This window comes from Berghia stephanieae, chromosome 2, assembly GCF_034508935.2.
Source record: "Berghia stephanieae isolate SIO BIC M18660-M18661 chromosome 2, UCSD_Bste_1.3, whole genome shotgun sequence".
NCBI classification, from domain to species: domain Eukaryota; kingdom Metazoa; phylum Mollusca; class Gastropoda; order Nudibranchia; family Aeolidiidae; genus Berghia; species Berghia stephanieae.
The window spans coordinates 43,974,907-44,002,857 of NC_088361.1; the positions used below are offsets into that span (position 1 = coordinate 43,974,907).

The 27,951-nt window shown below is 33.9% G+C and overlaps 2 protein-coding genes across 5 annotated transcripts; one reads left to right on the top strand and one right to left on the bottom strand.

Moving 5' to 3' along the window:
- On the top strand, window positions 1–14,669 carry LOC144964944 (UPF0047 protein YjbQ-like). 4 transcript variants are annotated; one of them, XM_078899753.1, is made up of 8 exons: window positions 1–16; window positions 5,554–5,588; window positions 6,045–6,163; window positions 7,312–7,331; window positions 7,769–7,808; window positions 9,303–9,344; window positions 10,738–10,855; window positions 11,686–14,669. In XM_078899753.1, the coding sequence occupies exons 3-8, from the start codon at window positions 6,050–6,052 to the stop codon at window positions 11,727–11,729; spliced, it is 378 nt and encodes a 125-aa protein (XP_078755879.1). In that variant the 5' UTR covers window positions 1–16; window positions 5,554–5,588; window positions 6,045–6,049; the 3' UTR covers window positions 11,730–14,669. The 4 variants fall into 4 exon arrangements, with proteins under 4 accessions (XP_078755879.1, XP_078755877.1, XP_078755876.1 ...); XM_078899751.1 differs by lacking the exon at window positions 1–16 and adding an exon at window positions 2,761–2,895; XM_078899752.1 differs by lacking the exon at window positions 1–16 and adding an exon at window positions 3,523–3,600.
- LOC144964943 (beta-centractin) lies at window positions 14,295–27,823 on the bottom strand. The gene is made up of 11 exons (XM_078899748.1): window positions 27,673–27,823; window positions 26,599–26,663; window positions 26,101–26,176; window positions 25,038–25,163; window positions 24,687–24,811; window positions 23,498–23,714; window positions 23,063–23,155; window positions 20,856–21,030; window positions 19,897–19,958; window positions 19,552–19,592; window positions 14,295–19,147 (listed from the first exon to the last, which is right to left on the bottom strand). The coding sequence occupies exons 1-11, from the start codon at window positions 27,718–27,720 to the stop codon at window positions 19,045–19,047; spliced, it is 1,131 nt and encodes a 376-aa protein (XP_078755874.1). The 5' UTR covers window positions 27,721–27,823; the 3' UTR covers window positions 14,295–19,044.
- Window positions 27,824–27,951: the final 128 nt, after the last annotated feature.

A 27,951-nucleotide genomic window follows, 5' to 3' on the forward strand; every position in this document is an offset into this window, starting at 1 on the left:
TGCCCCAAACATTGTGGTAAATATTTTAAATAATAATTCGCTCCATTACTACATGTCGAGCACTTTTCGTACCATATTTGTATCAAACACGATTCAATACACAGCTCCGCACCGTTGAGCACTCTTAGACACAAAATGGATACTACGCCACAACTTAGACCTACTACGTTCCCATATTCTACAAAGAATATCCCTACCTGCAACAGAAAATCTTACATTAAATCACTAATAGCAAGAACAGAAACATTTGTCAAGAATCTACGATGGAGAACATTCTTTTTTCTGAACCCACATTTAGAAACCACCCACAAAAAAACGTACGGCTTCAACTCTACAAATTCACCCCCCCCCCCCCCAATACCTGAATTAAAAAAATTAGAAGACGGACTTTCAGATCTCATTCAAAGTGTGCAGTTCAAAAACAAAAATAACAACTTCCAAAACCAACTGACTAACGATGTGAAGAAAATAAAAAGAGAAAAACAACTTCTGATACCAGCCGACAAATCCAACAACTATTATAAAATGACACCTGAGGAATATGATAAAATGATACACAAACAAATCAACAAAGACTATAAGAAAGACAGAACACATAGAACCGAAGAGATCACAAAAGAAGATAAGAATATAGCGAACAGACTTGACCTTAGCGATCGAATCGATATAGCACCAAGAAGAGAAGCGTTCATCACATTAAAGATCACAAGCCTGACTTCAAAAATAATCCAAAATGTAGACTAATAAATCCACACAAATCTGAAATTGGAAAAATCAGCAAAAAGATATTAGAAAAAATAAATAAAAACGTCAAAGAAGCAACTAAATTCAACCAGTGGAAAAAACACCGATGAAGTCATCGAATGGTTCAAAAATATCCAAAACAAAGAAAACTGCACCTTCATCTCTTTCGACATTTGCGATTTTTACCCCTCCATCACTCCAGACTTACTAAACAAAGCATTGGAATTCGCAGCAAAATACACCAACATCACAGAAGAGGAAAAACACATCATCAAACACACCAAGCACAGCCAGGGTTGCCAGATTATTTTTCAACAAAATGCCAGGGGAAGACTCAAAAAATGCCAAAACACTCAAAAAGATGCCAAAGTCTGTTGACTCCCACCCCCACTAAGAAAACTACTCACTTTTGATAGACAATTTACTATCATATCCTGGTGGCTTGCGTGTTTTCTTTTCTTTTTCTTTTTTTTTTTGTTTTTTTTTTTTGTTTTTTGTTTTTTGAATTATACTAAATTTCCTGTTGGGGTAATTATTTACCTACTGACTACTAAGTGGAGTGCTAAACCACTACACCACGGTTGGATTTTAAGAATGAAAAAGAAATGTGAAGATGTTTGTTTTTACGCGTTTAGAAATAATTAAGAAAAGGTGTCATTTGAAGTATAATATACAAGAAAAGAAAATGCCAAATGAAAATGCCAAATGCCAAATGATTTTTCTAATGCCAAACGGTTTTCAAAAATGCCAGATTTTTGGAATCTGGCATTTAAAATGCCAAACTGGCAACCCTGAGCACAGCACACTATACTACGACAACACACCTTGGACAAAGCGACACAATGATTTCGACGTAACAATGGGTTCGTTCGACGGTGCTGAAACATGCGAACTGGTCGGACTCTACACCCTGTCACAACTACAACATACACACACATACATCGGCCTCTATAGAGATGACGGACTCGCTATAACCAACAGACGACCAAGAGCGAACGAAAACATCAAAAAACATATCTGTAAAATATTCCAAAACAACAATTTGAAAATCACAATAGAAGCAAACAAAAAAAACAGTTGACTTCCTCGACATCACATTCGACATAAAATCCAATTCATTCCAACCGTTCAGAAAACCAAACAACACCATTAGCTACATTAATAAAAACAGCAACCACCCCCGTCCCGTCATTGAAAACATACCAAAAAACATAGCACTGAGGGTGAGCAAACTTTCGGAAAACAGAGAGATATTCAACGTCGCAGCCACCCCCTACAAAGAAGCACTCACAAAAAGTGGATACAACACACCATTTTTATACACAGACGCCTCCCTCTCATGTAAACACCAACACACAAGTGAAGAACGTAAAACAAGAAAATGACACATAACTTGGTTCAACCCACCTTTCGACATAAACGTCAGCACAAACATAGGACAGCAGTTCCTGAAGTTAATTGATACACACTTTCCAAAAAACCACAAGCTACATAAAATTATCAACAGGAATACCATAAAAATAAGTTACTCGTGTATGCGCAACATAGAACAAATAATTTCAAGCCACAACAAAAAAATATTAATAAACCACCGACAAGAGCAAAACCCACCCACTAGAAAATGCAACTGCAGAAATAAAGAACATTGCCCGCTAAACAAACAATGCTTAGAATCAAGTTTAATTTACCAAGCCACAGTCACAGAAACTAAAACAAACAAGCAAGAAAAATATGTAGGACTAACAGAAAATAATTTCAAAACAAGATACAACCTCCACACCTCAACATTTAGAAACACTAACAAAAAAACATCCACAAAACTCAGCGAACATATTTGGAAATTAAAAGACAACAAAATAGACCACAACATTTCATGGAAAATTTTATCTAAAGCAACAGGATAACACACCAACATCAAAACAATGTAGCTTATGCCTGGAAGAAAAATATACTATAATCAAACAACCTCATGAAGCCACACTCAACATGAAAAATGAGATCTACGGAAAGTGTCCCCATCGGCACAAATTCCTCTTAATTAACTTCAAACCGGAACCACTTCAAGAATCAACAACAGTCAACAAAACAACTCAGTCCTGAAGATGGCAAATTAAGCCTGAAACATTGATGTAGACTGCTCCAAACATTGTGGTAAATATTTTAAATAATATATATATACATATATATTTTATTTTATTTTTAATTTATTTATTCGTATAATTATTTATAAGCTTATCATAAATGTAGAAGTACATCGTGGCACACTACAGTGACTTGTATCGTTGGAGTTCCCGACCTCGTGCGTATATTTCGGTTCACCGTTTTCGGCTTTCTATGGTAAGGGAAATAAACCATGAAATGATTGTTGCACTGATAATGTGCAGGGTTGCTTCCTTTTATATATTTTTTGTCCGACCCATTAACTTGACCTGGAGACGACTTGAATGTATAGTGAACTTAACCACTGAAGTCGGATAGGTCAATGCCAAGTCCTATGCAAAGCTAGAGACTACTTCAACCAACTCATTGGTTTTTATATGAAATGAAAATATTGCACTTAAAAATAAATAAATTCCTCAAGATAGAATTTTATCATCTTTTTTTTTCCGACGATCCCAATTCGTACTTCCGTCTCTGAATTAAATCGAAAGTAGGAATTTACCTTCCAAGAAGTTCGTGTCAAGTGTCAATAAAAAAAAATGGCAACTGGTGGTGAAGGAGTCACTTTGTGGTACCAGAGAGAAATTCCTCTTTCACCGCGAAAACGAGGGTGCCATTATATTACCGATGAAATATACAGTGCATGTAATTCAGAATTGAAAAATATTAAAATTGGCGTAGCAAACGTCCGCCATAGTAAGTTAGTAAGGGTTTTTATTGTTACATGACAAAATGATGGCGATAACCGATAACCAGAACAATGGTCATAATAATAATAATATTATATTATAAGGAAATTTTAAACTTTCATTGATATGTTAAGGGTGGCTGGCCTTACGAAAGCTCCTACATCCCCAGTATTCTTGGTCTAGTAGGGGTTTGGGAGGGGGGGGGGGGACTTTTTTATAATGTTCTTGTGGGGTTTGGGAGGGAGAAGACTTTTTTAAAAAAAAGTTTTCCCCCTCCCAAACCCCCTACTAGAACATTATGTTTTAAAAAACAAGAATACTGGGGATGTAGAAGCTTTCGGAAGGCCTCCCTTAAGGGTTGTTCTTGAGTTTTAAAAAAATGCTACTACATGTTGACAAATTGAATAAATCACCACCTGACAAAAGATCCACTGTAAAAATACTACAGCTCACTCCGCTTAATGGCACACTCTGCTTATTCGCTTCACGTTCCCGAAAAACGGAATTTTATTCTATATAATCGCTCCTCTTAATCAGACATTATCTCCGCTTAATTGCTACACCGTGAATCAACAGCCATATGAAATCAACGATGCTGTTCCAGTTCCACACAACTTTTCGGCGAAAGCATTTGATCAATTCGTAACAATGGACAATTATATACCCAACAGCGGTGAACTGACATCTCAGGAGCCATTGCCACTTCATCCAAGAAGAACGCTTGACAGATGGATCTACATTGGCGAGATTGGAGACAAAAGTTTATAAGCAGCTTGCACAGAATAGAAAGCAATCAACGCTTTGCGTTTACTGTTCTAAAAAACAATAATGTCACATTTTTTTGTCAATAAAACATGAAAAAGAAAATATAACAAAAAAAAAGAAGAAAATTTTTTAAACAAACAACCCAAATAAATAAAAAGCAAACATTCTAATGAGGTCATGCCTAGAACGTGAGGGCCCCAAGCCCATAGAAAACTCAGAAGTGAAGTCCTACATGAATGACACATGAAAGCTGGTGCTTAGATGCTATTTTTAGCTTCTCCACTTAATGGCACACTCCACTTATTCAACACACTAACCTGAACTCCCTAGGGTGTGCGATTAAGCGGAGTCTACTGTAATTGAAAGAGATGCTAGACTGAGGAGCTTTCAGACGGAAGGCCTCCCGTATAATTATATATTGTCAGCAAAGAATTCCACTCCCCAAAAATTTGTTTGTTTATTTTAGTCTGTTGTTTTTGTTATTGGTCCATGTTATCTTCGTCTTTTCAAATACACAAACTCGCAATAGAAATCAGCAAATAATTTTTATCATGAAAGAAATAAAACGCCTCAATGTTGTGAACCAAGAAAAGAGCAGGTGTAGAGAAATTTTATAAACTCATTGCAATGGGGGAAATAGATGTAATTTTACTTTTTTTCACTTGTAACACAAACGTGTTTATTTTTCGTTTAATAATGAGATAGTATCTGGGTTCATGGACCTTATGAATCTAAAGGACTTTAGTATAATCACATTAGCAATGATGTCTTTGTCTGCCATAACAGTGGGTAGAACTCCTCCAAAGGCGGGAGAACATCAGCCCTCCATGGGCTGTGAATTTTTCAGTGGTCCACAACCTTGTCAACATATCTTCTACCCCCTGATTTGTACTTTCCATGTGGCTTTGTGCCCTTGTTTTTCAATGGAACTATATTCGGTCTTTACTGAGTGGTATGGATTTACTTTTTTGCACGAGATATGTTTTTCCTTGGAAATCATCTTTCCATTGTATGTTTTGCTGTTGTTAGATCTCTTCCTTTTAACTTGCACTTAAGCCAAATAGTATCTCAAGCGCTGTAAAACCCCAAACCCATTTAATTAAAGACTAAAGAAACAAACAAACAATTAGCCTGTCATAGGATATTCAGTTTATTTTAAAATTTAAATGATTGATTTCTTTTTTTTTTTTTTCAGTAAAGCATACATCGGCCAGTATTGTATTAAATGAGGTAATGTTTATAACATACAAATAGATTAGTGGTGTAATAAGCGACCCATTGCTTCAATCTGGTATTTTATTATGACATTTGAACTTAAAATTTAAAATATGAGAATCAAGTTAAATTTAAATGTTTTTATTGAGGATGACTTTTGCCTTTTAGACTTCAGAAAACTTAAATTTTGATATCTTGATGTTTTTGACTTCAGATTAAATTTCCAGCTTCCGTTTAAGCCTATCATAAGACCAAATTGAGTTGATTGGTCTCATATATTTGACCTTTTATGTTATATACAACATGTGAATGAAAATCAGAAGTAAAAAAAAATACTTGAGCTTTTATATAGTGCAATATCCACTGAACATGCTCAAATCACTTTACAAAGGGTTTCTGACCAACAGCAATGTATAACATGTAGATCAAGACATGACACCGTTAGGCGATATTACTTTTTTTTCCCAACAGAGGCAATGCTGTTGATGGCCCAGTACTCATTTTACACTGAGAATGTGAGTAAAGAGTCTTTTCCAAGAACTAGACATTGCGCAGAGAGAGGCTTGAATCCAGGACTTTCCGATCCAAAAGTGAGTGTCATACCACAAGACCACTTAGCCACACAAAGTAACACACTGTATAGTCATGTGGAACAACTACAAAAGACATCTATCTAAATCAGGACACAAGACCAAAGGGCTACAACTCAGCGGGTTGCTGGTTTATTAATTATTAAGTAAGAATGAAAATGAGTAGAGAGATTTGCCATCAAGAATGAGGATTGACATTTCCCAGAGGATGTGTAGTTAACAATGCACAGGAAGTGTAAAGGACACAAAATTGGTGAAAGTTCACTGAAATCGGAAAATGACAATAATGACTCAGCAGCATGGGTAAAAGTTCACCAGCATATGCCAAAGTTGCCCAGTATTTTGTTTATAATAATGATTGACTGCAGACATTTTGACTCTTACTGTCGGGTCATTTAAGTTTATGGTGGTGGTAACTTGTTTTAAATTATCATTTCTCTCAGGAAACCTGGCTTTATTATTATTGGTCTGTCTTTCCGTTTCAGGTAAATTGATCCCTTTGAACTTTCACCCATGCTCAACAGTCCTAAATTGCAAGGAAGGCATTTTTAATATCAATGCATTAATTCAAAATCATTGTTGTCTCTTAATTCCTTTGGTTTTGTGTGTCACAAATCAATATTCATCTGCGGAGGGGCTGGATTGATAGCAATGCTTCATCTAGAAACATGCCTGTAAATATCTCCAGTGATGGCATGTAAATGCACTGTAACCAAGCTATAACTTCATGTCGGGGACCATAAAATTTTGGGCAATACAAGTTGGTTGTATAATTAATCATTATTTCCATAAAGACTATGCCCTCTGTTAAGATGGTAATAAGTAAGGCTGCTGGTAAAGCAAGATTTTACTGTCGGTTGACTTGTGTGTGACACGATTTATCACTCTATTATACTCTGATAATGATCTCAGTTACTCCAACAAGTATATTTACATTCTACTTCTGATGGTACAAATAAGTGTGAAAATACCACATGATATGAATTGTTAATGTTTCAAATATTCTGACATGCAGTACAGCAAGTGGTCACATTAATTTTTGATTTATTTGATTGGTTAAAATTAAAAGAGTAAGTTAAAACTAGAATTTCAAATGATTACTTTGTCAATTTTTATTCTGTAAAGGTTTCTTCTTTTTTTCCCCCCAGAATTATGATAGAACAGTGCTGTGAGTATGAAATAGTATATAATATATATATATATATGTAAAAAATACTTCAAGTATGATTATGATCAACTTCTACAATATTGTTTCGAGCGTAGCTCTCATCAGGAAGTGGAAGTGAAAGTAGATTATATATATATATATATATAATTTAAGAAGATCATTTAATTATATATTATCGTTACGCGAGAACATTGGTATGACTTTTTTTTATCACTCTACAGTACTTTTCTGCGATAAGACAACTTTGAAAACACTTCCACACGCACTCTTCCAAAAAGTATAAACAAAAGTAAAATATTAATTTGTTCATTATTGCCATTTCAACGAATCTGAAACATTATTGACAGTTATGTCATTTACCCCCCCCCCCCCCCCCCCCAAATACATTATCTTTACTTTTGATTTATTTGTTTGTCTATTTGATCTTTTATTATCAGAGATGATATGGAAATGATGCTTAACAGATTAGCACCTGAGGTTTGAATCTTATATTACTTTCTGTTTTGTTTTGTTTTTGTTGATTTTATTTTTATTTTTTCTGTTATTTTATTCTTCTTTTTTTTTTTTTTTTGGGGGGGGGGGGGGATGTTTGTTTGTTTGTTGTGGTGTTTATATTTTTTTTTTTTTAGTGACTGCAAGTAATTTTTTATGAATTTTAGCTGGGTGGGGATCCTGACCTCCCATAGTGGGCAGGGAGGTACATGCTGTGTTTTCTATACCCCCATACCCGTTTTCCAATTGTTTCCTGTCATTGTCTTGGAATGAGATTACTTAGTTTTGTCCTGAACCTTGCCAGAGTTCCTTGGCTGGGAGGGAAACAGTTGAATGTATAGTTATAGTTTTGGGAGATGATTTTTTTTCCTTGTAAATCATCTCTCTGTTATGCATTGTATTATGTTTAGTTTACATATTATATTATATGATTGGTAAAAATTTGAGTGTATTCCTCTTAGTTAGGACCTGTGCTTGTGTCTGGATGAGACTTTTAGGTGATCTCAAACTGGCGGCGTTCTCTTGGAATCTACATCTGTTCCCTATTTGAACCAATTCCCCTTTGTCTTACCTTTTCTTTCGTGCTTTAATTGTAATTCTAGAACTTTTTACTATCCCATTTTCTTCCTTTTTACTGGCGCTGATATGACCTTAATGTGTTGCAAGCGCCGTAAAACCCTTAAAAAAAAAACGTGTGAATTTTAGAAAAATCTCATGGCCAATGACAAAAATAAGACATTGTATGGGAAATTACGAATTTTAATTCTCATTAATACCTTAATAATAATAATAATAATAATAATAATAATAATAATAATATGATAATGATAACAAGAACTACTACTACTACTACTACTTCTACTACTACTACTACTACTACTACTACTACTACTACTACTACTACTATAATAATAATGATAATAATAATAATAATAATAATCATCATCATCATCATCATCATCATCATCATCATCATCATCATCATCATCATCATCATCATAATGTGATGATGATGACGATAATAATATTAATAATGACTACAATAGTAATAATTATTATTATGATCATAATACTGATAATAACATTAATAACGTATTTCTACAGCGCATAAGCATGACGATGTCTGAAATGATCATCAATGTCATTTTGCGGTTGTTCTTTTACGATTTCAAAAATTGCTAAAAATTGACATAGAAATGACTAAATTTGAAGTTTTCAATTTGGCAGGTCTGCTAATGCCTTTTTAGAGTAAAGGCACCGTGTGTAGCTAATCATGATGGAGCAATTACAGGATTTTAGTTGTGCTCATTTTTTCAACTAACAACTTCTGTCTCCCCTCCCATAATCATTGTTCAACTAAGTACTATTTGGTTTCCAATGTTTTACCTTATGGGAGTTATGATTGGGGGTTTCAATATTTGATGTGTTGTTTGCATTTATGTTTCATTATTGAGTTCACATTTTATTTCTTTATTTCAGGACATCACATATAAGCATGATCTAGAAGGATCAGATGATATGGTTAGTGGCTTTTTTATTTTGATCTGGAAAATGGTTATGATCAGTAGGCTAATGTAGGATTATGATTTTTTTTTTTTTTTTTTTTAATTTATTTATTTATTTAAAAAAATTTTTTTTTTGCTTCTGATAATTTAATATATTACTTTTTCTATTAGACCTGTAAATTCTCAGTCAATTAACTGAAATCAGTCAAGTCATCAAATTCAACTATTTTTTAAAAGGAAAGAAAGAAATGAAGAAGAAAGAAAGGATTCATGAATCGTAGTCGAATGACCATGAAGTAATTAGGAATGTTCCACAGCGCTACGCATAGCTCAAGGGCCGTTTATATTTACGATGGATATATTGCCAAGGCTAAGCGACGCTTCTTAGAATTGCCGTGTCTGAACACACCCCAGTGAATTTTCACACAGCCGTCGTGAAATTATCTTTTCACTTTCCAAACCTGCCGTGATCCCAATGGTAGCCAATTTTAACTGAGCCGCAGAGCGATAAATTTCACTGTTTCGTCTAAGCCAAAATTGACCACATTTACTTGGTAGAACCTAAAAGTATGAAAAAAGTTTAGTGCGAAAGCCAGAAGTGCGTTATGAAGACACCTGCCTTCAAATCGAAAGTTAAATGATTGCTACAAGCACATCTCGATTGCCTCATGTTGTAAACAAACTGGTTGACCGTTTTTTCACTGATGTGGGTACTTAATTATAAGAAACAATTGTAAGTAGCCTAATTAATTCCCACGAAAATTAGTTTTCTGCCATTGTTTTGCTCAAGTGAGCTTGCTGGTTACTATTCATCTCGATTCTTTGGATTTTTCTGTAAATTTTGGTGCACTTAAATAAAAATTTAGGTATTCAAAAATCATCAGCGGTATCGCATGGATTTTAATTAAAATCAAAACTATATGTGTACATCTCTGTTCTTGTAGAATGTTATCATATTGATATAGGCACTGGGTTTTCTTGAATTATTCTTAGTTGGTAAATGGCGTTTGAGCACTGTTTACGATCAAAACAATGACAATACACATTGGAGAGAGAAAGCGTAACTGGTAAACACTTAGTAAACAATAGAAATACACATTCTTAACGTTGTTAGGACGTACCTTCTCTCTGTCACTGGTCCGCAAATTCCATTATTATGTCAAGGGTCTCACCACACCCATTTTTCCGCCATCTTGAAAACCCCGGGATAACGACACGCCTGGTTAACGACATAATTTTCTGGTCTCGGGTCGATGTTGTTATCCAGGGCTAACTCACTGTATTGTGAAATGAGAAATACCAAGGTGGCATTTGGTATGTTTTTTTAAATACTTTTTTAATTTTATTTATAACAGTAGTTTATTTATTTTGTTCTCACATTTAACAAAATAATTATAACTGTTTCTCAGCCAGCACATGTGAAAGCAGCTTTGATGGGCAGTTCAGTCACCCTTCCCATCACCAATGGAAAGTTCAATCTGGGTACTTGGCAAGGTGTTTGGTTATGTGAGCACAGAAACCACGGAGGTAAAATTATATCAGTAGCAATAGCAAGCATTTATAATTCAAAAGAGGCAAACCTAAATGTGCTATGCACCATTCAGTTCATAAACTTTTCCATTAGAAATTGCTAACCCATGCATAAAACCAAGGAATATGTATTAAAAATGTATATTAACACTAACTCTGGTGTTTACTATGGTAGGATTGTGTTGTCACTCATTACTGGTAATAAATGAGTTTTACTGTCATAACGACTATTACAGGTAATACCAAATAGCCTGATATTTTTATTTTAAATTTTTGTTTTATTTATTTATTCATTTTTTTTTTGTCATTGAAATTGCATTTCAATTTCACCATCTTTATAAACCAGATTTTTATTGTTACGCTACAGTAAAATGCCTTGCTTATTTTCACCTTGATAATATTCAAATTAATCATAGAACTATTTGTGCGGCTATGTGGTCTAGTGGTATGACACTCGCTTTCAGATCGGAAGGTCCTGGGTTCTAGCCTCGCTCAATGCATAGTTGATTCCTTGGAGAATGCGCTTTACTCACATTCTCTCATCGTACTCAGGTGTAAAATGATTACTTGGCCGTTAACATCGTTGTCTCTGTCCGAAAAAAATTGTAATATCTCCTAACAGGCGTCATGTCCTGTCCTTCGTGTTAAATGTTGCTGTTGGCCAGCGACCCCTTGTAAAGCGCTTTGAGCATGTTTAGTGGATATTGCGCTCTATAAAAAGCTAAATTTTTATTTTTATTTTTACTACCGCTAACTCATTTTCAAGTTTCAAGGCCAAATAACACTGCCAAATTTTGTAACGCTTTCATGTCATTTTGTATCATCAGGGTCAAGGAAACTTGTGGTGAGTATAAATGGCCTCAAGAAATGATGGACTGTGTCGCATTAAAAATGCATTTATGAATTTCTACATTTGTTTACCAAGCAAGCCTGTAATATTTATTGTATAAAGAATGTTCCTTTCATTCGATTCGTAATAAACGGGTTTTTAAGATATTAGAATATTCATTTGATAATATCGTATTGTTACAATAGTAGATTTTACTACAAATAATTTCTTTTTTAAATATGACTAACTGATCATATTATTTACCGCGTAACAGCACTGAAATAGCTGTATTGAGAGGCAAGGTAGTGATCCTGGGATTAGATTTTTATTTCCAATTGACATAATCATTTGTAAATGTATTTTTGTTGTTTAACAAATAGTTGTTTTAAATATAATAGAAACTAAAAGCTGTGTTATTTTTTTATGAAGGGTTATCAATTTACTGAATGAATGTGACGAGTGTTATTGTGATATTTATACCCAAATAAAAAATGACAATGAGCTCAATTAGTTTGTGATTTTATGACTTGAACTGTGCTAATGACACTCTTAGGTCATGTCATTCCTAGAAGGAATAAACATTGTTTTAGTTTTTAATTTTCATTATTTAGATGGCTAATTCTAATTACAGTGCAACCCTCATATAACGACATCCTGCTCATAATGACATGGGAGGTATAAGGCACAGCAACTGACCTCTCTACCCACCATGATAGGTCAGAAAACCCAACCCAGTGATCCCTGAAGTAGGGATGTGACAATAAAAAATAAATTGGGCTTTTATTTATAGCACGGTATCCACTAAACGTGTTCAAAGCGCTCTACAGGGGGTCCTTAGCCAACAGCAACACTTAATATGTAGGACAAGACATGCCCCCCTTAGGCGATATTTTAATATTTTTCCGACAGAGACAACGCTGTTAACGGGCAGATACTCATTTTAAATCTGAGTACAGTAAGAGAATATGAGTAAAGAACCTTTTCCAAGGAGTCAACTTTGCACTGCCCAGAGTGGGACTCAACAAACCCTGGACCATCTGATCCAAAGGAGTGTCATACCACAAGACTAAACAGCCACATCAAAATAACTAATGTTTGAATAGTCTCAGAGGATATATAGCTAACGCTTACTGACTGATAGTCTGCAAACACACTATACATGAAGGATCTCTAGTCTTGGCATGAACTTCTCCAGCCTCAATTCTGTCAAGAAGAGATCAAGGAGCCTAAATTTATAATAAAAGTCTGTTGAAACCCTAGGTGATTGCGAAGTGTAGTAAGAGATTAAAGTTGAGCTGCGGTCACATTACTCACATGTGGGACCTAAAGGAGTTAACATCTAGCCCTCAATGCATGCAGAAACATAAAATTACCGAGCATTAATTCTGTTTTAAAATACCTGGTGATTAAACTTCGGTGTGGCTTCAAAACTACCCTCAAAGAAGGCTATCAATCATAAGAGTGATTTGAAAATCACAAACTAGAGATATAACAATAAACTGTTGTTCGTTGTTTGTGTGCATCAGAACCCTCTATCATGGTATTAAAATGGACAATTCGAGTTTACCCTTTACAAGTTTGAATTACCCTTAAACTGTTTACTGTTTTCAACAAGAGAGCAGTAGTGAATCGGCCAACAAAAACCACTGATGCCCTGAGTGGGGTTCCTGACCTCCCATAGTGGGCAGGGAGGTACTTACTGTCTTCCATCCCCCTATATCTGTTTTCCAATTTGCTTTCTGTCTTTGTCTTGGAATGAGATTACTTGGTTTTGTCCTGGCCCTGTCTGGATACCCTGAGAGGGAAACAGTCAAATGTAGAGTTAGTTTTAGGAGATATTTTTTTCCTTGTAAATCATCTCTCTGTTATGCACCGTATTATGTTTTGTATACATATAATATATGATTTGTAAACATTTGAATGTATTCCTCTTAGTGGGGACCTGTGCGTGTGTGGATGAGACTTATTTAGGTGATCTCAAACTAGGTACTTTGATTGTGTGCTCTTGGAATCTACATCTGTTTCCTAATTGAACCAATTCCCCTTTTGTCTTCCCTTTTCTTGGGTGCTTTAATTGTAATTCTAGAACTTTTTACTTTCCCATTTTCCTCCTTTTTACTGGCGCTGATATGACCTTAATATGTTGCAAGCGCCGTAAAACCCTTAAAAACAAAAACAAAAATCCACTGATGCCAGCATGATACCCACAGAGAGAGAGAGAGAGAGACTTCAAAAGATTTCTAAAACATTCAAGAGATATTTCAAAAGCGATGAATAAAAGAGTACTATTGGGGTTCCAAACAACCGCTGATTTTGGAATACCGTTTCCTTTCTTCATATTATGTCCTTTTTCTTGCACTCTGTCCACCATCATATAAGTAACATGCTTTACCTTTGAGTTGAAAAGAAATTTGTGCCATTGCATCTAAAGATCCTCAAAATATCTTTGCATATTATATACCTTCAACTTGTTGGCACATGACTATGACATGAAAATTACCTTCTGTTCATAGCCTCAAATACAACAGAAATTCTACTTCTGGATTAAAGTCAAAATGAATTTGGATCATGACAAACGTTATCAAATAATCAAACACAGAATAAATATTAATTTTAAAAGTCATTTTATTTACAAAAAATGCTAACATGTAATAATAAGGGATATAAAATAAACAGATTAAGCATAGTAAAAGAAGACACCATTGTATTTGACAAAAGCCATAAGACATCCATACAGGTCCTTTATCACAAACAAGACAAAAAACGAACACATCAACTGAATGAATATATAAATTAAGTTCAAGTCAATCTGCTTTTCACAACTAACAGTTTGGAAATTAATTTTAAAATACGACTGTCTCTAATAACCCAAGTAAAAAAAAAAAAAATTATCAATTTTTCAGAGTAAATATAAAAAGGGATATGCATAGCTGCCAATCCTACCGAAAATTGCGGGAGACTCCCGCATTTTTAGTTCGTCTCCCGCACTCCCGCCCATAACAAAGATCTCCCGCATTATCGTGCAGTAGCCTGACTGTAGGCCCAGGCCTAGAACCCATGTTAGCCTACCATGCGGGTCTTTTCGGTTCTTTCGGTAACATACGTGAAATTCCGGTCCTCCATTTAGTAAACGGAAGTGAGTTTAAGTCGTTTGGGATTGTGGTAGATTTATAATCGGAAAGGCCGGTACCGAATCCGTTCTTTTTAGTGAAGTTAAATAGCTCTACATGGCTGATATCGATTGTAATTAAATTATTCAGATTGAGAGTACCATACTCATAAGCATTCAAAAGAAGTAGATTTATACATTTATGTATCTCCCTGATTTTTTCTGAATCTCCCTGATTTTCTGACCAAAACTCCCCTCTTAATAAGCTTGGTGGGTTGGCAGCTATGGATATGGGATATCTAATAATTTTATTCAAGTGCAAATGCAAGAGCTTTTATAATATACTTGTATCTCAAATACAGACAAGGAGAAGCAACTAATTGTAGTCAGTGTCGAAGCAGAACAATAATCGTGACTAGTTAATAGAAGATATGATTAGTTGCGTATCATTCGTCCAAACTTTTATGACATATCCATTTACCCACAGAGTCAGAGTAAATTTAATTGGGACACAACAAGACGCTGAAGAAGACTTGATTAAAAAGTGATTAAGTACCTCTTTCACATATTGACCAAAAACTAAACACCAATGATTAATTTTAAGTTTTCTTACTACTGTGACTCTCTCAAGTTCATCATGAATGAAAATCAAGTATATTTGAGTCCATTTGAGTGTGAACACAAAGAGGTCAGCATGAAATTATTTTTTTTTAATTTTTACTTAAATTTCAGAAATCTTGAATAAAAAGACAGAATGTCTTTTTAACAGGAACATTAGACTTTTCATATCGTATTAACTCACAGACAGCCAAGGTTTTCAGAATTGCAAAGCCACTGACTGCCGAGGTTTATGCATGTTTTTACAAAAATTCATTATTTTCACAAATTTTATGATAATAAAACAATTTAAAAAGCGAACAAACCTGCTTGTGTTGTTCTTTCAAATGATACCACTTGTATTGTTGCATTTTAATTCTGGATTGCACAGTAATTTTTTGAAAAGGAGGCAATTTTAACAAAAATATAATTGAATTGGAGGCAACACTGCCTTGGACCACTGTTCTAACTAAAAACCGGGAAAATTAATGTTCTTTTTACAATAAAACAATCACCAACATAATCAGAATAATGACTAAAACAAATACAAGTAGTTACCTCACGTTTTTCACTCGAGAATTACAAATAATTGTTTTTGTTTCTCCATTATGTTAGAAAACTAAAAGAAAAGAATTACCATGTTATTGTTTACTTTGGCCTGCTAAAAGAATATCAACATTAAAAAGTACCCCATCATGTTTGGTTTCAAATGAAAGAACAACATCGCCATCAAACTGCCATGGCCGATACAATTCGGTCAGAAGAAGAAAAAAAATAGCAAAGTATGAAACTGAGGGGGGTTCAGCCATGGCAATCAAATGTCAAAATGAAAAAAATGAAATATTTTGGCTGTGGCAGTCAGTGAGTTCTGCGGTCATAATATCGCTCAGTTGGTCTAAAAAAATGTTTTTAATTTAGAACTAGATTACTACCTCAAAAGTAAATAAAAATAATTGCAAAACGAGAATCGTTTGTTGTTCTTCACTGACTTAGTCCAAATTGTACAACTGGTTATAAATAAAATATCTGAACAATGACAGCCACATTTTTAACATACAATACAACAAAGGTTAACTAACTACATAAAAGTTACGTCCCACAAATATTACTGACATATAAAAGGCAAGTAAAGAACATGGCAAATGATTTTAACTCCCCGTTAGGCTAATGAAAAAATGAAAATGAAATTTTACAAAAACAATCAGAATCAACATAGAATTGTATACATCTTCATGATTTGTATACATGTTACAAAAAAAAAAAGGGGGGGGGGGGGGGGATGAATAGCACAAAAATTACTGAAACCAGCACAGTAGGAATGACCATGTGAATTTCTAATTGACATATAAAGTGACTCATTTTCCTGTTACGGTAATGGTGTCTTAATATAAACCAATACCACAGAGAACATGTTAAATGCACGTTATCCATATAGAATTCAAGCATTATTTGTAACATTACAAGGAGGAAAATGGAATTTTGGCAAATACATGTGAAATAAACATAAAATTTCAACATGAACCATGGGACAGAATCCCAGAATTCCACTTATTATGAAATTTTCTCAGAGAATCATGTTAATATTGCACAATTGTTTCCACAAAACAAGGGGGCTGAAATAGTCGATAAATCCCAACATTCTATTTTTTTAAAGGGTTTCATAATAGTACCAAAAAAAAATCAGCAAAGACAATTTCTTCTTTTTTGTAGATTTACACACCATAATACTTGGCATACATTCGTAAATATACTCAAAGATTCCCAACTTCTTAGCGATATCTAATATATGATGAACTCAAATATGATGACATACTAAGATCATAGAAAAAAATAAGTTAGATTTCAACTTGTTCTTGTAAGCATATGAAGACAATGTTTCATTTAAAAAATATGTTTTTTTTATATAAAAAAGAACAAAATAGAAAATTAAAAAAAAAAACAAGATAAAAACAATTTTTTTTCAATTAGGGAGAGTTGTTAGCAGTAATCTCAAATATTCACTTCAACAATCATTCACATATACAGTGCAGGCTGATTTTAGGGAATATGCTTGTTCTACAAAATATATAAAGTAAATAAATCAACTGAAAATCCTATTTTCAGCATTTACATTTTAAATTAATATTCAATATGACCGTTTTCAGACAAAATTTCTGGCTTGAGTCCATTATTATTAGCAAGCATCTGCAATACTCCTATTATGACTTAAAATATTATATTTGTAACAAGAATTCTGTCCATCAAGGTTTAATCACTAATGTCCTAATTATCAGCCTGCTATTAGTGGAAGTACCCTGCAAAAGACCAATATAAGGGTAGCAGTTTTCGTTTCACCTCATTATCTAATTTTTAAAAAGTATCACTGGGATATAAAAAAGTAAGAACAATAATGGAACTCAATAAAATAATGAAATTATAGTTGTAGTGGTTAGTGGGGTAGAAAAGTCAATATCCTCAATAAAAAAAAACAAAAAGGAAGAAATACTCATGATTACACAAAGAAAGCAAATAAATGGTGGTGATCAACAAGAGATCACAGAAGTCACTGAAGCTTTATTTGAGATTGAGCAAAATTGAAAATCACTTTATGGTCTTTGATAATGTGCATTGCTTGTCAAAGCATGAGCTGAAGTTTTTATGGAATTTTTTTTTAAATACTCGTAAAGCATGAAATTTTTGAAATTTTTATCAATTACTTTTTCTCTCTTTGCTGTTACTTTTCCAATGTGATATTATTTTCTTTATATTTTGACAATTTAAACAGCATATCGTTCTAAATAATTTGCTTTACGCAGCCCAGTCTATTTAAATGATATTGTGACTTCTGTTACTGATACTCATTACACAACATCAATGAAACATGCTTTCCTTCCCTAAAATCACAATCACATGCTAGACAATCTGGTCTCGTTTCTCATTCAATCACACCAAAACTTAAGGGGTGATAATATTATTCATAGGGGATATGTCAGATCGAAAATAAAACCAGGGAATCTTAAAAAAGAGCCTCTTAAACAGGATGTTTCGAAAATAAAATGTTGCCATTTCAATATGTTGAAGCTTTCAACTTTCTGTGATTTCCATGACTCAAGAGCACTCATATATTTGAACTTCAACAGATCCATAGAGAATTAGAAGATTGTTTCTTCCCTACTTTATAGATTCCCTGATTTTCTGACCTTTGTATATATACGTAAAAAATAAGTAACCCAGAGACCATATATCACTAAAGCTTGAGAATATAACTTAAGAAATTAATTAATCATTAAATTTCAACGCAGCATGTTCTAAAAACATACTTGGAAGTTATTACACACAATATACTTCATAAAGCAAACCCCTTGACCAATTATAGTTAATAAAAAAAAGATTCAGTTTTTTTTTTAAAGATTGTTCTCAATGAATATTCAGACCATTTTCTACAATTGCTTTAATTCAACTATTCATTAATAAGAAGTTATGATTTTTTAAGATATTGACTAAATAATTCTGAAAACAGATTGGCAGCTTGCAATCAATCACATGGTGTTGCATACGTACATACGTCTCTCATAATAATTCAGATGATATATGTCCCTGGTGATCCAAATGACTTGGACAAAATTGTTGGAAATAATATGAATAAGCCTAAAATGCTACTGGCGTGGTGAATCAAAATGTTTTTCTATGGATGGCCTTGACCCCTTCCTCGTGGTACTCCCTGTTGGAAACCCACATCTTCCTAAATGTATCCAATGATGCCAAAATTGATCCCCTGGAATATGTAAGAATATACATTATTAATTGGAAAATTAATTACACTGCTGAATGCATTGAACAGAAAATCGCTTTTTTTTTAAATTTGGAAATAAATACAAAAAATATAATACAAATGAAAATATTACCATACATAGATTTGATGGGAAAATGACAATTGGACAGTCAATATTTTACTGAACAGAATCAAATATTAAATTTAAAAGAAAAGAAAAATGAAATTGTGCATTGATTTCAAGGCTTTGAGATAACTAGATAAAAAATACCCGCAAGTGGAAAATACTGCCAGTTTCAATGAGAGGCAATTCAAATTCAGTGCTAAAAAATAGTTTTAATTCCTGCACAAGCAACCTTTAACTTTGGAGTAAATTTAATGAGAAAGTAAAAAAAACATAAACACACCCTATCCACGTTGAGTAAAGACGTTCTTGTGGAGCTGATATCTGAAAAGAAAAAAAGAAAACTACTTCTATCATAAATGATATTACAGGTAACTATACACTCCTTGAGGAGAAGTTTCAAATTAAAACTTTATTGTAATTTTTTTTTTCTTTTTTATTTTGTATTAAGTTGACATAATGCAAAATAATCATTATCAAAATCAAACAACCTGATGGGAGTCATTATATATATATAAGGGTTGCTAAGAGGAACTGAGAGAAACGATTAAAAGTTATCAAGGTAATTATTGAAAAGCAAAGACATTCATTATTCAAAATTCAAATGAAAAAAAGTTTAACAGCTTACCCTCAATTTTACATCTCTGGGAGATAATTTTTTCACTTCACTCACTAATCTGTCACCAAAACCTAGGAAATATAAAAATAAACGAAACCAAATGGTAAGATGATATAAAAGTGAAATCTGACATACTGCTAGGAGACAGGGATAGATCTGTCAAAACAAACAAAAAAATGTCATTATTTATTTGAGAATTTATATAGCGCAATAGCCACAAAACATGATTAAAGAGCTGTATAACGGGTCCCAAGTCAACAGCAAGAATTAACACGTAGGACGAGACATGAAACTTGTCATTACAATTTTTTCAGACATAGGCAAGACTGTTAATGGCCAAATACTTATTTTACACCTGAGTATGGTGAGAGAATGTGAGTAAAGAGCCTTTTTCCAACAAGACTCAACAATGCATCACTCAGTGCAGGACTCAAACCCAGGACCTCCCGGTCCAAAGGTGAGTGTCATATCATAAGACCACATAGCTGCACAATATATATTCTCTTTAAATTAACTATTTTGTAAATCTAAAAAATGAACGTTAAATGATCAGGCATCAAAGCAATTACTGTTAGTTTCATTTAAAAAGAGATGCATTGAATTTGAGGGACAAGGAGGAGATAGTGAGGAGAAAGAGACACCTCAAGGTAAATGAAATATAAGCTGGTTGATTGAAAATCATAATTCAACTATTCAAAAAAAAAAAACAACAAAAAAACAATACACCAAGCCTGTATAAGCCAGTTGATATTAATTATTTTTAATTCTTAGAAAATAATCAATTGAAAAAAATAATTGATACCACACCTATTAGCATGATTAAAAAGTTCCAAATAATTTCAAAGTATCATAATTGGTAACAGATTTATGATTTAGCTGGCTTTCCAACAACAATCAACAAAATGATAATACAACATTGCTCTAGTGTACCAGTTGGACACATTAAAAGCACATTCATTAATAACAACCTTTAAAAAGAGTTGATCCACCACTGAGGACAATGTTTGAGTAAAGGGTTTTTCTCAGATCCAAATCAGACTTTTGTATGGAGCAGGCAAGGACTTGATGGATACCTTCGCATTCATCTCCAATTAAATCAGGGCGGAATAAAAGCTCAGGTGCTCTGAATCTCGCTGGTCCAATCTGGAAAGACAAAGAACAAATATATGGACTAGCATGTGGAAAAACAGATACCAAACTTGACTTATAATTACCTGAAGCTGTGCACCTCTACAATGGCAATCAAGGCGATACAACTAAAAATAAAGTATAAAAGAGACATGTAGAAGAATTTAATTGATTAAGTCCTCAGCAGCTGAATAAATTGTCTATGAAGGTATATATATAAATATATAAAATATAAATTATGTCACTCACTTATATATGGCCAAGACGTACGTTTTTGTGGCTTTCGTTCACGTCTTCAGTCGGCATAATGTCCGAAGAAAACATGTATTTGGTGCTTTTTGCTTTGCTTTGTTTTCGTTGAACAAAACAAGACTACGAAATGGCACTCAAACAGAGCGGACACACCTCAGCACTGAAATACAAAAATTAATGCACGCCACAACACAAAAACAAAACAGAAAAAGGAACATAATATGGTTCAACCTGCCGTTCAACAACCCAATCACTTCAAATCGGCAAACAGTTCCTTCCACTCATCGATAAACACGTCCTGAAGAACCATCGCCTGCACAAAATAATCAACAGAAACAATCTCAAGATAAGCTACAGCTGTGCACAAAACATGAAACAGATCATTACCAACCACAACAGACAAATCATATCCGAACCCAACAACATCAATAAAAATAAAGACAACTACAACTGTAGAAAGAAGGACAATTGCCCTCTAAAAGGAAACTAGCAAAAAAGCGCCATAGTCTACAAAGCCACCATAACCACTGACAACACCGCAGTACAATACATTGGCAGCACAGAACCCCCATTCAAAACAAGATACAACAATCACAAAGCCTCCATAACACATGAAAGCAAAGCAAAAAGCACCAAATTAGCAAAGCACTATTGGTAACAAATAAGCACTAATAAAACACCAACAATAACCTGGGAGGTCGTCAGGCAAAGCAGCCCCTACAGATGCGGTGCTAGAAAATGCAACCTGTGCCTGACAGAGAAACTGGAAATATTATTACACAACCACAGAAACAATAGCACCTTAAACAAAAGATCAGAACTAATGACAATGTGCATACACTCTAATAAATTCAAGCTCAAAACGCAAAAGGTCAAATAACCATTCCCCCCCCCCCCCCCCCCCCACCTTCCCAACCCTATTATACCCCCCCCCCCCCCCCCCCCCCACGCAACCACATTCCACAACAATATCATACACACATATGTATACACCACACACAACACACGCACACACACATTTACACACACACACAATATAAGCAATGAGAGCACACTACAACAATGTCACTACACATCAACACTAATCACCACTACACAATGGAAGCAAGGACATAAGGAGTGTAAATACGGAATACATTTTTTCTTCGGACATTATGCCAACTGAAGACATGGACGAAAGCCACAGAAACGTACGTCTTGGCCATATATAAGTGAGTGACATAATTTATATTTTATATTAGCTCTAAACATCATTATCCAGCACTTTCGTACCTACGAGTACCCACCAAAACTTATATATATATATATATATATATATATATATATATATATATATATATATATATATGTGGAATGAATGTATTGGGATCTTCTGACAAATAGGGTGGTTATAAAGAGGGAGAGAAGATGTCGAATAGAAAGAGAACGACAAATAAAAAGAGAAGGGGTACTATGAAACATTCATTGCAATTTTGGTAAAATGATGAGTAAAGTTAAAGTACACATTCCACTCAGATACACAAAGTTCTTTTCTTTTAATTTGACAGACCGGATGAACAGACGTAGACTTCGAGAATGATATGCATTAATCATCACGTCTTGAACTTGTCACTAATTAATACATAATGCACACAAATATTATATGAAAGGAAAGTCACAAACTAAAGCATTGTCATAATTCTTAAGCCACGGCCATCAGTAACCTTAAAAGGGAATTTATAATCTGCAATTGTAAAAAATGAAAGGTAATTCACTGACCACCCCATATTTAAATAAATATATGGAGAAATCTTACCTCGACTGTGTTTCCATCAGGGAGTGTGTATTGGACCTTCTCTGTTTCCATGCTTTCTTCTTTAAGTGGGTTAATCGAAAGATAGCAAGTTCTCTGAGGAAAAACAAAAAGAAAATATGACACATATGAATAATTCAAAGAAGTGTAATCTATTAAATCAGCTTATAGAACATAGCTGTCTCTAATATAATGCATTAAAGAAGAACATGCAAGATATAATATGCATTCTACTCACTAAACGAATTTTGATCCCGTCTATGTGAACAGAGATATTAAATTTGATTCTTAACATCTTTGTGATCAAATATGATTATGAAAATAAAACCATGAAGATTTGGATTGTCTTGGGCAAATTGTCAGGCGATATGTGACAATAAATGGCATCATCGATGCTAACAAAAGCAATCTAAAAATCAATTAAGTTGAGTAACCAACCTCCTTGATCTGTTTCACAACTTCAAATTCAGCAGATGTGTGGAAGTCAAAACCTTCTTTCCTCAAGAGTAGTCTGAGATATCGAGTGACATCTCTTCCTGCAATATCAACCCTCATGATACTGTGAGGCATGGCAAAACCCTCAAAAACGGGTACTGCATGAGTCACTCCATCCCCTGCATCCAGTACCACTCCAGTTGTACGTCCTGTGGCATACCTGATGAGCGTTAAAAAAATGAACTCCTTCAGTACATCAATGATCATCCTTACAAAACTTAATCATTGTCAATTGAATAATCTGCAATAATATTGTGTTCTTTTAATTATTTTTTATTAATGGTAAAGAAATTTAGGACTGCACTGAATTTATATGAATGGTATCAAAGACATGTAGACTATCCCATAAGTATTCATTCAAACTCATATTTTCACTTCACCAACTCTATTTAAAATCCAAGCCAAATTTCATACAGTTCATAATGTCAGTGTCATACGTTAACCATTTAATCTTAACAAATGAGTGATACTGAATGAAAAAAGGTCCAAAGAAAGAGAAAAAAAAAGGTGTCAAAGGAACTTTGTCAAACCTTTTCAATAATGCAGAATAGTTCACTTTTTCTTGAAACATTCCCATAAATTCTAGCCCAAACGAATTGAAATTGATTTCCCAAAAACCATTAAGCAGGTCCCAGACGGAGATGATTCCCAATTCAAGATCAAACACCCACCTCATGTCCTTCTATATCTTCTATTAGAGTATGAAATCATCTACCATCTGACGTAGGGGGATCTGACAGTATTAATCTTTTTAATTGTTTGATATCATTGTGTATTCAGTAAGATGCTCAAGCACCAAAACTCATTATATGACACATTCAACAATCCTTCATTATTTTTTTTTTTTTCTTTTTCAAATCTATCTTAAAATCAAATGTAGTCCAGTCCTCAAGCTTAAGGGATTTCTACACAAGGAAGAAAAAGAGATAGAAGAAGAAGAAAAAGAAGAAGAAGAAGAAGAAGAAGAAGAAGAAGAAGAAGAAGAAGAAGAAGAAGAAGAAGAAGAAGAAGAAGAAGAAGAAGAAGAAGAAGAAGAAGAAGAAGAAGACAAAGAAAAAAGAGGAAGGCTAAAATCTAATAGAAAATCAAGCGTTTGTTGTACTCTCTGCAATCATGGGATTCACACACTTACAAACTTAACACTGCTTGCATTGATATAAATAAAGCTGGAACATTAAAAGTTTCAAAGAATATCTCAGCTGCTTTCTCTCGATTTTCCAGTGGGTTCAATGGAGCCTCCGTAAGCAAAACAGGATGCTGTAGAGAATTGAAAGAGGACAATTGCATTACTTATATGATAAAAAAATATTTGGATTTAAAATAAGAGAAGAAAGAAAAAAAAAATTTAAAAAGGGGGGAGAGATGGAAAATAAGTTCATCTTTAATTTGTTAAATAATATAATATTGCATTGATTATGTTATCAATTGAGAACATTTGAACCAATTTCTTTTTTTTTTTTTTTTGTAAAATAAGCAAGCATACCTCTTCTGAAATTGTCTGCAGCTGATCTTTGGAGTAAATGTATTGCCATATCTGTTCCATGTCATTCCAATCCTTCACTATGCCATGTTCCATGGGGTAACGAATAGATAAAAGACCTCTGTGTTCCTAAAATATATGTTTTTACATGAATACAATTACTATTTGAACTATCAAATGTGCAGCAAAATGGAATGATATACAGCTAGATTGATGCAAGTCAACCAAAATGAAATGTCAAAAACCACACACACACACACACACACACACACACACACACACACACACACACACACACACACACACACACACACATAGAAACATGCACAAAGACATATATAAAGGGAGGCCTCCATCACCCCTCTCCATTTCCATCCCTTCCATCAGAGACACCAGTCATTCAAAAAAATTCCAATTTAATAAGTCCAGTTTTTATCAGTTTCGTGCTATTAAAACAGCAAAACAATATATATACAGGAAAAGGGGAACAATGCCCTATATAGACATCAGGACGTGATAGATCATTCTGCTATCATCATGTCTGCATTTACACTCTGACAGTATAATTATCATAAGAGTATAATTCATTGATTTTAAAGAAAATAATGAAGAAGACAAAGTGCACTGTCCCTCTTATGGATAGATCTGAAGTGAACAGAGATGATATTGAAAAGTGCAAAAAGTATCACTCAATTACTTCAATAGCGTCTTGAAAGTTAGGTACATGATTTACACAAAAAATGATTATTTTACATTAAAGCTGAGATCTACATTTTTAAATGAAAAAAAAACAGCATTGATATATCTCTATAAAAAGAAAGAAAAAAAAAAAAGAATTCGAGCTGTAAGAAAAGGGAACCAAATATTTTGCGTCACCAGAGAGGCATATGGGCCATAACTCTGTTTCTTCAATGAGTTAAGACTAGAAAGCCTTTGTACAAAAAAATTAAAAACAAGCCAACATCTCTTACACATTCTCCATACACTAACTTTGGAATGCAACTCACATTACTGCCATCATCATTTACTAAAACCAAAACGATTATCAAGAAAAAAATGTCCTTACCTCAGCCTCAGAGCCCAAGAAAAAATCACCTTCAAGAGCTCCAGCCATTATCCTTACATATTTAGGCCTTCCAATGCTGTGAAAGATTAAACATTCATTATACATCATGATAATAGAAAACTATGACATAATTAGTTTCACAGCTATTTTGGGTACATTTGATCAGTTCAGGACAGGAAGCCACTTTTGTTTGTTATTTAGTTTAGTTTTACATTTTGTGCCTTTTATCATGTATATATAGGAGAAATTAATAATAAAGCTACCTGGCCATTCCTCAATTAATTGAACACCAGGTATTGTCCAATTACTGTTCCATTTTTTTAAAAATCAAACTGAGCAGATGGTTGTAATTTGCAGCAACAAAAAGAAATTTTCTTTAACAAGACTATATAAATTTAGACAACAAATGAATGGTAGAAATGGAAGTTTGCAAAATAAATCTATGGTTCTCAAGCTTAATGTATAAATGTCCGCTTGACATACTTAAAAACCACTTACTAATTTGGAAATATGTATTTTGGGACTTGGTCACCCGCAAATCCAGCTTTCACAACACCTGATCCCTGTGATAATAAAACAAAGAAGAGATTCAATCTTCACTATCAGTGATTTTCATCTTTATGAAACCTGAGATTTTATAGGATGGAATATGAATTAAGGAACAAAATGAAAACAGGGAAGGGAGAATCTAATCAGGAATAACAGGAAAAACTGTCTAGTTACTCAGATTTCCTCCATAACTCCACAGAGCAGCATATATTTTTTCACCCCAATTCAGCCAAAAAGGTATTTTTTCTTGTTTACCATAGTCAACAATGTATACAAACGAACACATAAATATGATGCTGTGACGACGGTGTTGATAAGTTGATTTTTTTGACACACCAGAAATTGAGATATGAGCAGATATGAAAACATGAAAACAAAGTTCTGTGGGGGGGGGGGGGGGGGGGGGGGGGGAGGGGGGAATATCACTAACAGATTTTTTTTAACCCGATAGCTTACAAGAAAACCTATTTTTCGCGTTTTTATTTTTTTTTTGGCGTGGTTGTGTTGTGCTAAAATTTAAAAATAAAATTAAAATGACCTACCGTGGTACCATCTCATGTTTACTTGTTTAGTTTATTATGCCTCAGCATAGACATAGGGCCTTGGACTAGGGGTAGCTGATATTGATGATAAGATTCTAAGTTTAACTTTAAGATTATGTAAGATGAAAATCTCATTTGAGTTGTGTATTTCATTTTATTTATTATTTTTATTCAGAACTCTACTCGAGAATGAGAATGTGAGAGTGCACGGTACGTGTTTATGAGAGAGACGAGCGAGAAGAGAGAGAGAGAGAGAGAGAGAGAGAGAGAGAGAGAGAGAGAGAGAGAGAGAGAGAGGATTATTTATTACTTTTATCCACTTATCCATCAACCAAGACCAATGACAATGAATCAATGAAAATCAAAATGAAAAATGACCAGCAGGAGGCAGAGGGGGATGACTCATTATTATTAGTGCAAATGTGCATGCAAAATAAAATGGAATACTGTTGCTTATCATATATAAATCAGATTAACATACATTATCAATTACAACCGGTTGGTTTGCTATCACATCGTAAGAGTCCATGTTTGTATTTTGGTAAATTTTCTGCTTTCCTCTACACTTCTTTTCCAGAAGCGGATAGCAATAGCAGTTCAGTAGCAGGAAGACCGGAAGAACATAGTCAATTGGCTACGCAAAGCACTGAAGTGTCTCGGGATATTCATCGAGTTAATGATTATGTATTATCATCATCATCATCATCATCATCATCATCATCATCATCATCATCATCATCATCATCATCATCATCATCAT

Coding starts and splice junctions, on each gene's coding strand:
- LOC144964944 (XM_078899750.1), top strand. CDS start 3,444: ATGGCAACTGGTGGTGAAGGAGTCACTTTGTGGTACCAGAGAGAAATT. Junction 5,589..7,311: donor CCAGTATTGTATTAAATGAG/GTAATGTTTATA, acceptor TTTTCCCCCCAG/AATTATGATAGAACAGTGCT. Junction 7,332..7,768: donor AATTATGATAGAACAGTGCT/GTGAGTATGAAA, acceptor TTTTATTATCAG/AGATGATATGGAAATGATGC.
- LOC144964943 (XM_078899748.1), bottom strand. CDS start 27,720: ATGGACTCTTACGATGTGATAGCAAACCAACCGGTTGTAATTGATAAT. Junction 25,164..26,100: donor TCTTGGGCTCTGAGGCTGAG/GTAAGGACATTT, acceptor CATATATTTTAG/GAACACAGAGGTCTTTTATC. Junction 21,031..23,062: donor CTGATGGAAACACAGTCGAG/GTAAGATTTCTC, acceptor TTGTCTTTCCAG/ATTGGACCAGCGAGATTCAG.